The sequence below is a fragment of the Vulpes vulpes genome, chromosome 9, assembly GCF_048418805.1.
Source record: "Vulpes vulpes isolate BD-2025 chromosome 9, VulVul3, whole genome shotgun sequence".
Lineage (NCBI taxonomy): Eukaryota > Metazoa > Chordata > Mammalia > Carnivora > Canidae > Vulpes > Vulpes vulpes.
In genome coordinates, this window is record NC_132788.1 from 107,867,736 (window position 1) to 107,881,522 (window position 13,787).

At 51.5% G+C, this 13,787-nt stretch overlaps 1 protein-coding gene across 1 annotated transcript; it reads right to left on the reverse strand.

The window, feature by feature from the left end:
• Positions 1-2,590: 2,590 nt before the first annotated feature.
• On the reverse strand, positions 2,591-10,731 carry ZNF554 (zinc finger protein 554). The gene is given in 6 exon segments (XM_072722146.1): positions 2,591-4,415; positions 4,950-5,141; positions 5,828-5,954; positions 9,727-9,773; positions 9,776-9,798; positions 10,700-10,731. Coding segments are annotated over 6 exon segments (1,596 nt in total). The 3' UTR covers positions 2,591-3,240.
• Between the last annotated feature and the right edge of the window lie 3,056 nt (positions 10,732-13,787).

Here is a 13,787-nt window from a genome sequence, read left to right on the forward strand (position 1 = left end):
ACCAACTCTCACTTGTTAAATCTGAACCTCCTGACATGAAATTCGAGAGCCAATGATTAATAAGATTGATATAACAGACAAGCCAGATCCCAAAGCATAAAAACAGAGAATACAGCTTCTCCTCAATAGCTAGAGAACACCTCTAAAACTCCGTCATGTTGTACACCACACAGTGAAACTCAACACGGCTCAAAGATTCAAGACAGTAGACGCATCCTCGGACCACAGCATTAAAAAGGCAGAAATTTAATAAAGATGACGGAAATCTACAGAAAGCCCACAGAAAACATCATACTCTGTGGTGAAAGACTGAATGCTTTTCCCTATGATCTGGAGCAAAACAATGAGGTCTGTTCTCAACAGTTCTATCAACGCTTGTACTGAAGGACTGAGCCACTGCCATCAGACAAGAAAATGAATTTGTTTTTAAAGAGAGATGTAAATATATTTTGTAAGAGAGTTGTAAATATATTTTTTTAAGTAGGCTCCACACCCAACATGGGGCTGCAATCAGGAGTCGCACACTCTGCCCATGGGCCAGCCAGACACTCTTGTAAATATTTTTTAATATTTTATTTATTCATTTGAGAGAGAGGGGGGAAGAGGGAGAAGCAGACTCCTCACTGAGCAGGGAGGCTGACACAGGGCTCAATCCCAGGACCCCGTGATCATGATCGTGACCTGAGCTAAAGGCAGATGCTTAACTGACTGAGTCACCAGGTGCCCCAACAGTTTTTTAAATATGTGAAAACAAAGCTAAACTGAAGCTCTCCTCTGGTTAAATCCTCACCTCGGATGCTCCAATGGCTCACATCTCAAATTAAAAACCAGGTTCTCGGAAAGCCTCTGAGGTTGGTCCCTCTTATGTTACCTACCACAGAGAAAAATCTGTAATTACTTAATTAAAGCATTTGGTTAGGTGTTTTGTTTTTTTTAAGATTTTATTTATTTATTCATAGAGACACAGAGAGAGAGAGGCAGAGACACAGGCAGAGGGAGAAGCAGGCTCCATGCAGGGAGCCCGATGTGGGACTCGATCCAGGGTCTCCAGGATCACGCCCTGGGCTGCAGGCAGCGCTAAACCGCTGCACCACCAGGGCTGCCCTGGTTAGGTGTTTAATGTCTATCCCTGCCCCTCGCTCCATCGTGGGTCTGGCTACACAACGAGCAGGGCTCACTGCAAAATGAAAATGTAGTTGGGGGGATCCTTTGTTCAAAATTATTAAGAATATCAAGATATCCATATAGTGGAGCGTTCAACCAATTGCAGAACCTCTCTGAGAAACACACTCGGGTGACTGCATATGACTCAACCCACGACGGCATCCTGCTTCCACACTACTGGGAGAGAGGTTCAGGGAGAGTAGCCACCTCATCTGCCTTATGCATAGCCACCTGGCACAAGAAATAATTGTTGGAGGAAGCAACGGATCAAGACTGAAGACCAGTGCACTCACAACACCCCTATGTCAGCTAGTTCTCAGAATATGACAAAAGCTATGGACGCTTCCCCAGATAACACACTATTCCCCCAACACATTCTGCTTCCAACTCAAGACTCTTCACAGAGCCCTTAAAGAAACATCCATCAGCCCTGTAGGGTCTACATGGACCCCAGATGAAGTATCTCTACATTTTTTTAAGATTTATTTATTTATTTATTTATTTATTTATTTATTTATTTATTCATTCATTCATGAGAGACACACAGAGATGGGCAGAGACATAGAGGGAGAAGCAGGCTCCTTGGAGGGAGCCCGATGTGGGACTCGATCCCCAGACCTTGGGATCATGCCTTGGACCAAAGGCAGATGCTCAAATATTAAGCCACTCAGGTGTCCCAAGGGATCTCTACTTTAAGAGAAAGGCAACAACACCGATGTGCCCGGGTACCACTTAGGTGAAAGGCAATCTGACAGGCAACCATCCTCATCAGCTCCAGAGAGATGGATTTAGAGGAAAGTCAGATGAGTTCCAAGGGAGAATTTAGAAAATACAGCTCCCCTGCACCCAAATGTGGCATGCGCCTTGCACAGGTTGTTCAAGTTCAAATCCTGGCTCTGCCACTTTCTAGTTGTCTGACTTTGGACAAATTACTTTATTTCTGTTTCCCCTTCAGTGATACAGGGATGTGAAGAGCTACTACTCATGGGGTTGTTCAGATTAAATGAGAAACCACATATAAGTGCTAGAGTGATGCTGGAAATAGAGCAAGCAACCAATAAAATCTGTTGATGTTGATGGTGATGACGCGCATCAGAGTTCTTGGTGTCCACTCTGGCAAGTCCACCTCAGTGTTTGGACTTTTCCCAGGCCACCAAAGGCTGCTCCACTTCTCCCTGTCCCAACACCTACTGCACTATAGCCTTCCCATCTTGGCGTCCACAATCCTCCCCGACCACTCAAAGGAATTTGGTAGACTTTGGGGTTGTCTGATTTCTACTGATTGCCAAAATGATTACAGCAATACCAAACAAAATGGCAAAAGGCAGAAAATCACACATAATCAGATAACTGACAAACTCTCTTCATCCCTCCACATCTCTGTCCGGCCTTTGTCCACTTATGTACATATTTGGACTCCACTGGATAGAATCACATATACTATTTTGCACTCTTTATTTTCCACTTTGCACCCAAAGCTCTTTCTGTGTTAGCATACATTCTGCATTGCCACAGCAGGGCACAACACAGGTTAGGACCTAGCTAAGTCGCCAATAGGGGCAGTATGACTAGGTAAAATACTGAAACAGATGACTGAAACAAAAATACTGAATTTTTAAACAAAAGGTTGAAAAAGAACACCTTTTGTTTCAACAACTAAATTAATGTGACAATTCTTAGCAATATCCCATTCCATGTTAGTGTTCACATTTATTAATCTTTTCCAAAAGGGCAGGCCTTGGACAGAGCTCAAGGGCAATTTCCTCCATTAAAAGGTCCCTTCTCAGATCTGGACCTCAAGAATATAACATACACCTACTTCTTTTCAAATAGTATGGGGGATCCCTGGGCGGCTCAGCGGTTTAGCGCCTGCCTTCAGCCCAGGGTGTGATCCTGGAGTCCCGGGATCGAGTCCCACATCGGGCTCCCTGCGTAGAGCCTGCTTCTCCATCTGCCTGTGTCTCTGCCTCTCTCTGTGTCGCTCATGAATAAATAAATAAAATCTTTAAAAATAGATAGTACATCCAAAGGGCAAACTCTAGCCATACTTACATACTTCAGAGCAGCAAGCAATATCTAAAATCCAATAAGGTGGCTGCTCTGATAGAAAGCTTTCCCACAATCAATTATTTTATAGGTTTTTTGACTAGTGTGAGTTTTCTGATGGGTAATAAGGGATGAGCTCTGGCTGAATGCTTTCCCACATTCATTACAGCTATACGGTTTCTCTCCAGTGTGAGTTCTCTCGTGCCGAACGAGGGAAGACCTCTGGCTGAAGGCTCTTCTGCATTGATTACATTCATAGGGGTTCTCGCCAGTGTGAGTTCGCTCGTGTTGGTTAAGTGAGGAGCGATCACTGAAGGCCTTTCCACATTCGTTACATTCATAAGGCTTCTCGCCAGTATGCGTTCTCTTGTGCAAGATCAGGTAAGAACTCTGGCAGAAGGATTTTCCACAGTCTTTGCATTTATAGGGCTTTTCACCTGTGTGAATCCTCTGGTGTTGGGTAAGAGATGATATCCTATTGAAGGCCTTCCCACAATCACTGCACGCATAGGGCTTCTCTCCAGTATGAGTTCTCAAGTGCCGTGTGAGGGTTGAACTATGCGTGAAGGCTCTCCCACATTCCTGACATTCATATGGTCTCTCTCCTGTATGTATTCTCTGATGCTCACTCAGGGAATGCCTCCGATTAAACACTTTCCCGCACTGGTAACATTCATAGGATTTCCCCACTGTATTAATTGTGTTGTGTGCCGTAAGAGCCATGCCATGATTAAATGACTCCCCGCCTTCTGCATATGTACAAGTTCCGGTTCTTTTGTGCTGAGTAAGAGGCCTATTTTGGCTGACGTCTTTTGCGTATTCATTCCCTTTACAGGGCCTCTGGTCTGTATATCCCATCTGATGATGTTTTAAGAATGGATCAGCTACCAAACTCTCAATGTTAAGATCACACTCAAGGAAATGCTTTCCTAGAGAATCCCCTTGTGATAAAGCAAGGTCTGAGTTCATACTACAGGGGTCCCCAAACTCATGCCAGGCAGTGGCCTCCTTTTGAGCCAATGTCTCTACTTGAGTGAATGCCATTTGCCTCAAAAGCCTGTGCGGGTCTTCATGGCTCTCCTCAAGTTGACCACATCCCCAGTCTTCTTTGGGGAGCTTTATGATATTCATACCACTGGGTGTTTCTTCCTCCAAAACCACCTTCCTATAAATTGACTCTTGGCTTTTCAGACTCGTCTCCAAATCTGAAATAAATGAGGGGGGGGGGTGCGGAAAGAAGAAACTTCTAACTTAATAATAGTGGGACAAAGTACTTCCAACATACACAAGGTACGTGTGGACTCATGTTCAAATATCAGCACTCCACACAGGGGGAAACAGGGAAAGATCCCAAGGACAAGAAGCAGTGTAAGAAGTTGGACAGTGATGAAAAATGGGGGGCAATGGAAATGTAGAAGGAATGGCTGCACAAAGGAGGAAGAATGGGAATGGCAGAGAGAAAGAATCATCAAGGAAGCAGAGAGGGAAGAGACAGAACAAGAAACAGGCATAACAGCTTCAAGAAAAAAAATGGTCTATCTTTTCTCTGCACCCAAAGTGGTACAAGCTAGTGCATAGGGCAAGGTTGCTGGATAATGAACCAAAGGTGTCTGAGAAAGTGCAACCAAACATCTCGACCTTCCCCTTACAGAGTTCTGGCCTCTGTGGAGAGATCTCTGACCTGCAGTCCCCAATATGCCCCCCCCACACTCAATGGCTCGTATCTGCCTGGTTCTCACCTGAGCAGGAGGTTTGGGGAGCTCCTTCTCCCCCCGTCCACATGGCTTCTCCTTGCTCCAAGTGGAAAGCCGCCCCTGGCAGCAAAAGCGAACACCCTGCCCATGAAGAAGGACCGGTGGCCTGAGAGGCTGGGGTTGGGGAGAGCGTACCATCCTCAATGCCCATACTGGCACGTTGATTCTTCAAGGCATCTGAAGGGGACAAGAGTACACTGGGGAGGTGGCCTGATGACCACGCTGGAGATTTTATGCACCTAATTAAAACCTTGTGGATCTTACATTTTTCCCAGAAAGATCTACAAATGGCCAGCAGACACGTGAAAACATGCTCAACATCATTAGCCACGAGGAAAATGCAAATCAAAACCACAATGAGACACCACTTCATACCTATTAGGATGGCTGTAATTTTTTTAAAAAGCAAAAATAGAAAAAGAAAAAAAGAAAAAAAAATAGAAGATAGATATTAGGATACGGAGAAATCAGAATCTGTGCACACAGCTGGTAAAATGGTGCTGTGCAGTTTGGTTGCTCCTCAAAAAGGTAAACAAAGAAGCACCGTGTGACCTCACAATTCCACTCCCGGGTATGGACCCAAGAGGCCTGAAAGCAGAGACCCAAAGTGCTGTTCGCACACCCTAGTTCACAGCAGCCAAAAAATCAAAACAACCCAGTGTCCATCTACAGATAAGCAGATAAATATTTCCGTCCAAATCTTAGTGTTGAAGAAGCCAGTGGACCACGAGCCCCACAAGGGCAGGAGCCACGGCCGCTGTATTCACCCACAAACCCCCACTTCCTACCCTGGCTCTCGAAATGATGTGGATGCACAGTGAGTGTGAACTGACACGCAGGTGAAGGTGTGGTGTGGGTCTTACCCAGTGCGGCCAGGTTCCGGCAGGTCTCCAGCATCACCTCTCTGTAGAGCCTCCTCTGAGCAGGGTCCAGCATCTCCCACTCCTCCCGGGAGAAGTCCACAGCCACATCCTCAAAGGTTACAAACTCCTAAAATATCACATGGGCTCTGCTCAGGAAAGGCCCACCTCCATGCACATCTACAGGAGGAGGGCTGCGGGTGGAGGGAACAGGACGTCCACACAGAACAGGGCGGGGGGGGGGCACAACCCAGAGGTTCGATCCCGCCAGCACCAGGTCCGAAGGGAACATGTGGCCCATTTCTTCTTCTTTTTTTTTTTTTTAAAGATTTTATTTATTTATTCATGAGCCACACAGAGAGAAAGGCAGAGACACAGGCAGAGAAAGGAGCAGGCTCCCTGCAAGGGGCCCGATGCGGGACTCAATCCCGGGACCCCGGGGTCACAACCTGAGCCAAAGGCAGATGCTCAACCACTGAGCCACCCAGGTGCCCCCACATGGCCCATTTCTTACTGAACTGGTAAGTCTATCTTTTGGATCTAGGACCACTACATTCCCACTCGAGACTCTCCCCCTGCTTATTCCACAAAGAGGTCGCTTGCAGCCATGCAAGTCCACGGTCACGGGACCGTGTGTCTACTACCGACTTCCCAGGATGCAGCCTCCCCGTCTCCTCGATGGAAAGAACAAGTTCAACCTCATGGGACTGAGTGAAGGCTGCGTGGCTTCCCTACATCACGGCATCTGCTCTTCACACGGTCAGAGAGCCCAGAAGCCATCCCTGTCATCTGTAGGACCAAGGAGACCCGCGCCCCAAATCCAAGGTTGGCAGACGTGGGTTGTCTTTGTGGTCACGAGTTGGGGCTGCACGCTGCACGGCGCAGACGGAGTGAGAAGCGGGATGTGCCGCCCCGCACCTGACTCGCACCTGACTCGCACCTGACTCGCTGAAACGTGGCGAAAGCCCAGATGGTTCCCGGAATGGAAGGGCATGGGGTGGAGGATGGCGACTGGGCGGCGCCTGGCGGGCCAGAGCAGCACCCCTGGTTGGCACCAGCAGCGAGGCCGCGGTCAGTCCTAAGAGCTCGAAGTTACCTGTGGACTGTGAATGATGGCTCGGGCCCCAGGCAAGCGGCCTGCCCAACCCACTGGGTGGTTTGGGCCATTCTGGATGAAGTTGAGGTTTTTGGTTTGGTTTATTAAAAACAAAAACAAAAAACCAAGAAACAAACAACAACAACAACAAAACCCCACAGTCCTGGTGATGCTTTGGTGTCTTGTCTCCTCCAGGTGGAGAAGAAAGGGCTCAAACATTCCCAAAGGGAAGCTTTGGGGCGGGACAGAAATATTAAATGTTTCTCTCTCTCTTTTTTTTAAGATTTTGTTTTTATTATTTATTTAACATAAGCAAGCACAAGCAGGGGGGAGGAGCAGAGGGAGAGGGAGAAGCAGGCTCCCCGCTGAGCAGGGGGCCCGATGACGCGGGATCAATCCTAGGACCCCGAGATCATGACCTGAGCTGAAGGCAGGTGCTTCAGTATTAAACCTTTGTGTTTCTCCCACCCGGAAGAAGAAAGTTAGTACCCAGGGCGGTCACAAAATTTTAGATAAAGTGGGGGCACCTAGGTGGCTCAGTCGGTCAAGTGTCCAGCTCCAGATCTGGGCTCAGCCCGAGGATCTCAGGGTTGTGGGATCAGGCCCCACGGTGGGCTTGCACGCAGCGTGACGTCTGCCGGAAACCGTCTCCCTCTCCCTCTCTTCCTCCCCTGCTCACACACCCTCTCTCTCTCTCCTTAAAATACATAAATAAAATTTTTTTATATTTGTAGATAAAGTGGGGAAAAAAAAACAGGCTTTTTTCCAGGCTAGCAGCAGCTGCTGCAACACCCCCTGCACACACCCATTCCCGCTGCCCTCCTCTCAGGCGGCCCTAGGGTAACCCTGCAACTGCCGGACTCACTGCAAAGCTCTGGGCAGATCTGCAATTAAGTAAAAAGGAAAACAACTGTAACGGCTTTGAACTTCGTGGCTATTACCTTTAGAAGCACATTTAAAAATTGGCGTGAAATACCACTTCCTGTTAAATATAATAATATATTTATCGATTATAATATATAAATCGATTACTGGCACTCCATAAGGGATCATCTCAGTCGGGGAAGGCTGGGAAGAAGTCTCAGTGGGACACACGTTCTTTGCTTTTTGCTGCCTGGTGGGCAGGTTAAAACGTAAACTCCCTAAACACTAAAAACAGAACAAGTCTCCATGACTCGTGATTTTTGTGACTTCCACATTTCGGAGACCAGTGTGGAGACAGGCAGTCCCCACATGGAGAAATGCTGTTGGGATTTAAAAATGTGGGCCTGGGATCCCTGGGTGGCGCAGCGGTTTGGCGCCTGCCTTTGGCCCGGGGCGCGATCCTGGAGACCCGGGATCGAATCCCACATCAGGCTCCCGGTGCATGGAGCCTGCTTCTCCCTCTGCCTGTGTCTCTGCCTCTCTCTCTTTCTCTCTGTATGACTATCATAAATAAATAAAATTTAAAAAAAAATAAAATAAAATAAAAATGTGGGCCTGAGCTGCTGGGGGTGGGGGGGGTGGGGGGGGTGGGGGGGGGGTGATCCTGTGTGGCCTGGAGAGACGATGACCACCCCCCCATCGACCGCCTAGGTCTGAGCGGCTACTTACGGGCCTGCCAGGGTGCACCAGACAGGCAGGGCCACTGCTGGGCCCTGTGGCACCTCAGCTTTGCTGCTGCCGAGGGACAAGCCGCTGGCTCCTTTGGGGCCGGACCTCCCAGTGGCCCCTGACAGTGGTCCCTGGCTGTGTCAGCCCCAGGACGCACCCTGCTGGCCTGAAAGCACATGTGCCTGCAATGACCAGGACTTCTCTGCGGGGGCCAGAGCAGATCGAGGACCCCGCCATGGGGCCCCGACCAGGACCATCTGGGTCACTCACAAATGTCCACAGGATAGGGCTCGTTCTCCCAGGGACCACCTGAACCCGAGCTGCTGTCAGCTCCGGATTTGTGATGCAGACACTAACCACATTCCCAAACCACGGCTGCGGCCCAAGCCGTGGGTGAGGGGACCAGGCCCCTGGCCACTGCTCCTCACAGATATCTGCTGTCCCAACCGATACTGGCCTCTGCTCCCCACCTCTCTCCTGATGCTCGTGCCCCGTAAGGCAGCTTCACATCAAATGCGGCTGTCCCCAGGCTTGAAAAGGCTGACCCAGCCCCAGGAAGGAAGGGACCCCGACACCTGCCCCCACGCGGACAGACCCCAAGGACACCGGGGTCAGGGAGGGGACCCAGACCCAGAAGGACACCTCCTGCAGGACCCCCCTCCCAGGAGGTCCCCAGAGGAGGCCCGTGCACAGAGACAGAGAGGAGGTGGTGGGAGCCAGGGGTAGGGCGGGAGCGGGGGTCAGTGCTTCCTGGGGATGGCCTTTCCATGTGGGGAGGTGGAAGGTTCTGGAGACGGTGGAGGGGGGATGCATGTCGGGGTAAGTGTGCTCCATGCCCTGAGCTGTGCACTTAGAGAGGGTTAAGGTGGTGAATTTTAGGTTGTGTGTAGTTTACCACAATTTAAAGGATGATTTCCTGGTCACAAGGATGGTGCTTTCCTGTGCAGCTCCTCCCGCCATGGGGGACGCGGGGTGTTCAGGCCACACAGCAGGGCTCCCAGCCCAGGAAGGAAGCACAGCTCTCTGGCAAGGAAGGTGTGCTGAACACAGCGCACGCCTCTCCTCACACTTGCAAGAAGCAGGGGTGCTTAGACCCTGATGCTCACGGGCAATGCTCCCTCGTTTCCCACAGAGCCAAGGAACGCAGTTGTGGCAGGAGTGTTTCCTCTGGACACACCGGGCATCTTCAGGGAGAAAGGAGGTCCCCACTCACCTGGGGCCAGGGGGGCAGGTACCCAGCAGCCATCCTCTTCTCTTGGGAAAGCACGTTCCAGGGCAGGCAGGGCTGTGGGAAGAGAAGGGGCCGTGAGGCCCAGGCCCAGGGCTGTCCCCAGTCCCCAAATCCTGACCCAGAAACCTCTGCAACCATCCAGGGGTCCCCAACACGGAGTGAGGTCAGCAGGAGCCAGGACAGAGGCCACGGGCCTTAATGGCTCCTTAACCCACACAGGGACAGAGACTGAAGGTCCGGGAAGGTAAGGGGGGCACCAGCTCACATTCTAAATTTCTTTTATTTTATTCTATTCTATGTATTTATTTCAGAGAAAGAGAGAGCAAGGGCGCAGCATGAGTGGGGTGAAGGGGGGAGGGGGAAGCAGATTCCCCCCACTGAGCAGAGAACCCAACCGGGGCTCGACCCCAGGACCCCAGGACAGGACCTGAGCCGAAGGAGCCCCCAGACCCAGGAAGCTGACATCCTAAGGTTCTGGGTGGACATGAATTTTGCGGGGGCCCCATTCAGCCCAGTAGAACCACCCGGACTCGAACTCTGAGGGCTCAGTTCAGACGCCCCCAGGCGCCCCCAGCCCTGGCGCGTCTCAGATTCACGTCTGTTTTCCCACAGCCCGGCCGGCTCCCTGGTGGCCCCCTCGCTCCCCCTGGAAGCTTCCAGCAGATGCCCCCGCTGTGCGGCAGGAAGGAGCCAGGGGCCCTGTGTGCTCTGCACGTGGCCGCGGGGCTCCCGCCCTCCAGGGAAAGAGCTGATTCTGGCCCTTCCCCGGGGCCCGCAGGACCCGCTCCCCGACAAACTAGTTAGCTAGGCCACTGGGCTGTGACCTCGGGGTTCTGAGTTCAGTTCCGCGTCCCCCAGTTTTAGCAAGAGCCCCTGCCCAGTGTCTGATGGCCCCGATACCCGGCTGGTTTCCCCATCCGCCGGCCGGGCGGCCTGCCTGCTGCTGCCATCCCACCGGGTCCGGTTAGCCGGAGTCCCCTCCACCATGTCCCCTCGGCAAGTGCCACCCGCTGACCCCCTCCTGCTCGCTGGCTACAGCCCCCTAGTCCAGGCTGCATCAGGGATGGGGCCCAGCTCCCCCCCAGACCCCTCCCGCCACAGGCCCCGGACAGACTCTGCTGGGAGCACCCTAATGACCGTCGGGCTCTGGCCCTCCGTAGGGACGTCCTGAGGCGGTCCTGCCCTGTCCCCACCACACGTGAGCCACCGTGGCACGCACATGAAGCCCCTTGCAAGCAGCAGACTCTCACGCACAATCCTGAGGAATGAGTGGGGGCCGTTTACGGGACATTCGTGATGGGCTTGACGGGGATTCCTGGATGAAAATGTCAAATTATTGCCACCACCCCCATCAACAGGAAACCACCACGGGGAGACCCGCCGATGCGCACCCCGCTACTGGGGAGACCCCGAGGGGAGGCGGGACACTGGCGAAGCCTCAAAGCCTTGCTTCCAAAATATTCCTTAATTACCATCGCGCCTTAAGGCATCCGTGGGTCCTTCCAGGCTCCTCCTCCAGGAGGTGGTGCTTCCCTCCCCCAACCCTGCTTTCCACGCGGATCGACTTAGTGACCTGCTTCCAGCAAACAGGGCAGATAAAGGGAGAGGGGTTAACTTCACTGCTGGAAAAGCCTGGGAGGCCCCAGCGGGCCACGTGATCAAGGTCAGGGTCACCGGTGACGTGGAGTGGACATCAGATATCCCCTGATGGGACACGACCCCTCTGGGGTGCCTTCCCCCAAAACCATAACCCCGGTGCAATCGTGAGAAAACATCAACCCAGGGGACCTTCTTCTACAAACGCCTGGCCAGGGCTCCCCAGAAGTGTCCAGGTCAGAAAAGATGAGGAAAGAGTGAGAAAGGATCACAGGCTGGAGGAGCCCAAGAAGACAAGGCGAGGTGAAAAGACGTCGTGTGGGACCTGGATGGGGTTCCCGGGCCAGAAGGAAGATGTTGGTGGGAAATCTGGTGAAATCTGAAAAGAAGTCTGCGGTCTAGTTAATAGAACAGAACCAGCGTTAATGTCTTGCTGGGTTGGCTTTTGTTTTTAATTGCGTGTGGCAGGGACCCTTCACATGAGATTCATCGTAACATGTTTTATGGGTACAACACACTATTACTGGCTCATCTTGCTGAACCAGGCCCTGATGCTGCCCCCGCACCCCCACCTCCACCCCGGGGCCGCCACTCCGGTCGCATCTTGACCGTGATCTATGCTCCACAAGGAGGTGTGGACGACCCTAGGGGAAGCGATCCTGGTAAGGGGTAAGGCGGTGTTAACCCCGAGGTACCGCGGGCCGGGGAGGTCCGAAAAAATATCCTTTTAATGCATGAAGCACAGACGCATATCCGGCACGGAGAGGACACGCGCAGCCTCGTGTTACTGCGCTTCACACAGAATGCGCTGACCCTGAAGGGGCCACTTTTCCCTTGGCCTTTGCTCACTCCGTGTCTCTGTGTCACATGGTGGTGAATCTCACAAACTCATGACTGTAGTTGTTCCCAAGATCTGTGATCAGTGATTCTGACCGGTGATGGCTCAGATGATGGTTAGCATTTACTAGCAATGACGTATTCTTCCATTAAGGTATGTACATTGTTTATTTAGACATCACGCTATTGCACACCCACTGGACTCCGGTACAGCGTAAACATAACTTGTATCCGCCCTGGGAAACCAAACAATTCAAGTGATCCTTGTTATTGTGGGTGGTCCGGAACCGAACCTGCAACATTTCCAACATAAGTCTACAGGCAAGTATCTGGACCGGCTACACTGGTCCCCTCTGACCTTCACGTCCCAACCCTCACCTCAGAAGGTGACTGTATTTCAAGACAGGATCTTTAAAGAGGTAATTAAGTCGAAATGAGGTCATTAGGAAAGGATCCTGATCCCAAAAAACCAGTGTCTTTATAAGAGAGGATTGGGGGTGCCTGGGTGGCTCAGATGGTTGAGCATCTGCCTTTAGCTCAGATCACGATCCTGGGGTCCTGCGATGCAGCCCCACTCAGGCTTCTGGCTCAGCGGGGAGTCTGCTTCTCCCTCTACTACTCTTGCTTTAAAAAAAAAAAGGGGGGGGGGAAATGGGGTGGGGGAATCCCTGGGTGGCTCAGTGGTTTGGCACCTGCCTTTGGCCCAGGGCGCAATCCTGCAGTCCCAGGATCGAGTCCTGCGTCGGGCTCCCGGCATGGAGCCTGCTTCTCCCTCCTCCTGTGTCTCTGCCTCTCTCTCTCTTTCTCTCTCTCTACGTGTATCATAAATAAATAAATAAATCTTTAAAAAATAAATAAAAAAATAAAAATAAAAATAAAAAGCCAGAAGAGGACTGGAGCACAGGAAGACCATACCATGTGAGGGCACGGGGAGAAGACGGCCGTCTAACACCAAGGACGGAGGCTCTGCAATGTCAGCCCTGCCAACACCTCGATCCCAGGCCTCCCGGTACTGGGACAGAACAGAGGCCTGTGGTGTGAGCGGCCCAGCGTGCGGGGCTTCATTACAGCGGACCCCGCACACTAAGGCACCTGCGGTATTATATTTTCATGGGGGTTCTGGTCAGTGTTAATGTGCTGGCTTTGATCACTGTTGTGAGAGCTGCCAATGGGGGAAGCTGGGTCATGGGTACTGGGGAGCCTGCCCCGTTTCTAGAACATCTTAGGAGGCTATAATTCATTCACAAATAAATGCCTAAAAAAATAGTAGCCTCCCCCACAGAAGGAATTTCCTAGGGAAGGGCGATTAGGACACAAGAATCCTCACAAAGTGCCTTGGGGTGAGGGTGAACGGGAAGCCCCCTGAACACACGCACAGGTTGTGGGGAGCTGTGGGAAGGCACACAGGGGCTCTGCGCACCATCCGTGAGCCTCTTCCGTTCCCTCCAAATCACTTCCAAATAAAGAGCTCGCTCAAGAATAGACACCCCAAAAAGAAAAGAAAAAAAAAGAACAGACACCTCTGCAAAGGCAATACTCAGATGACCAAGCAGCACACGGAAAAGATGCTCAACGTCACGAGTCACTGGGCAAATACAAATCAAACCCAC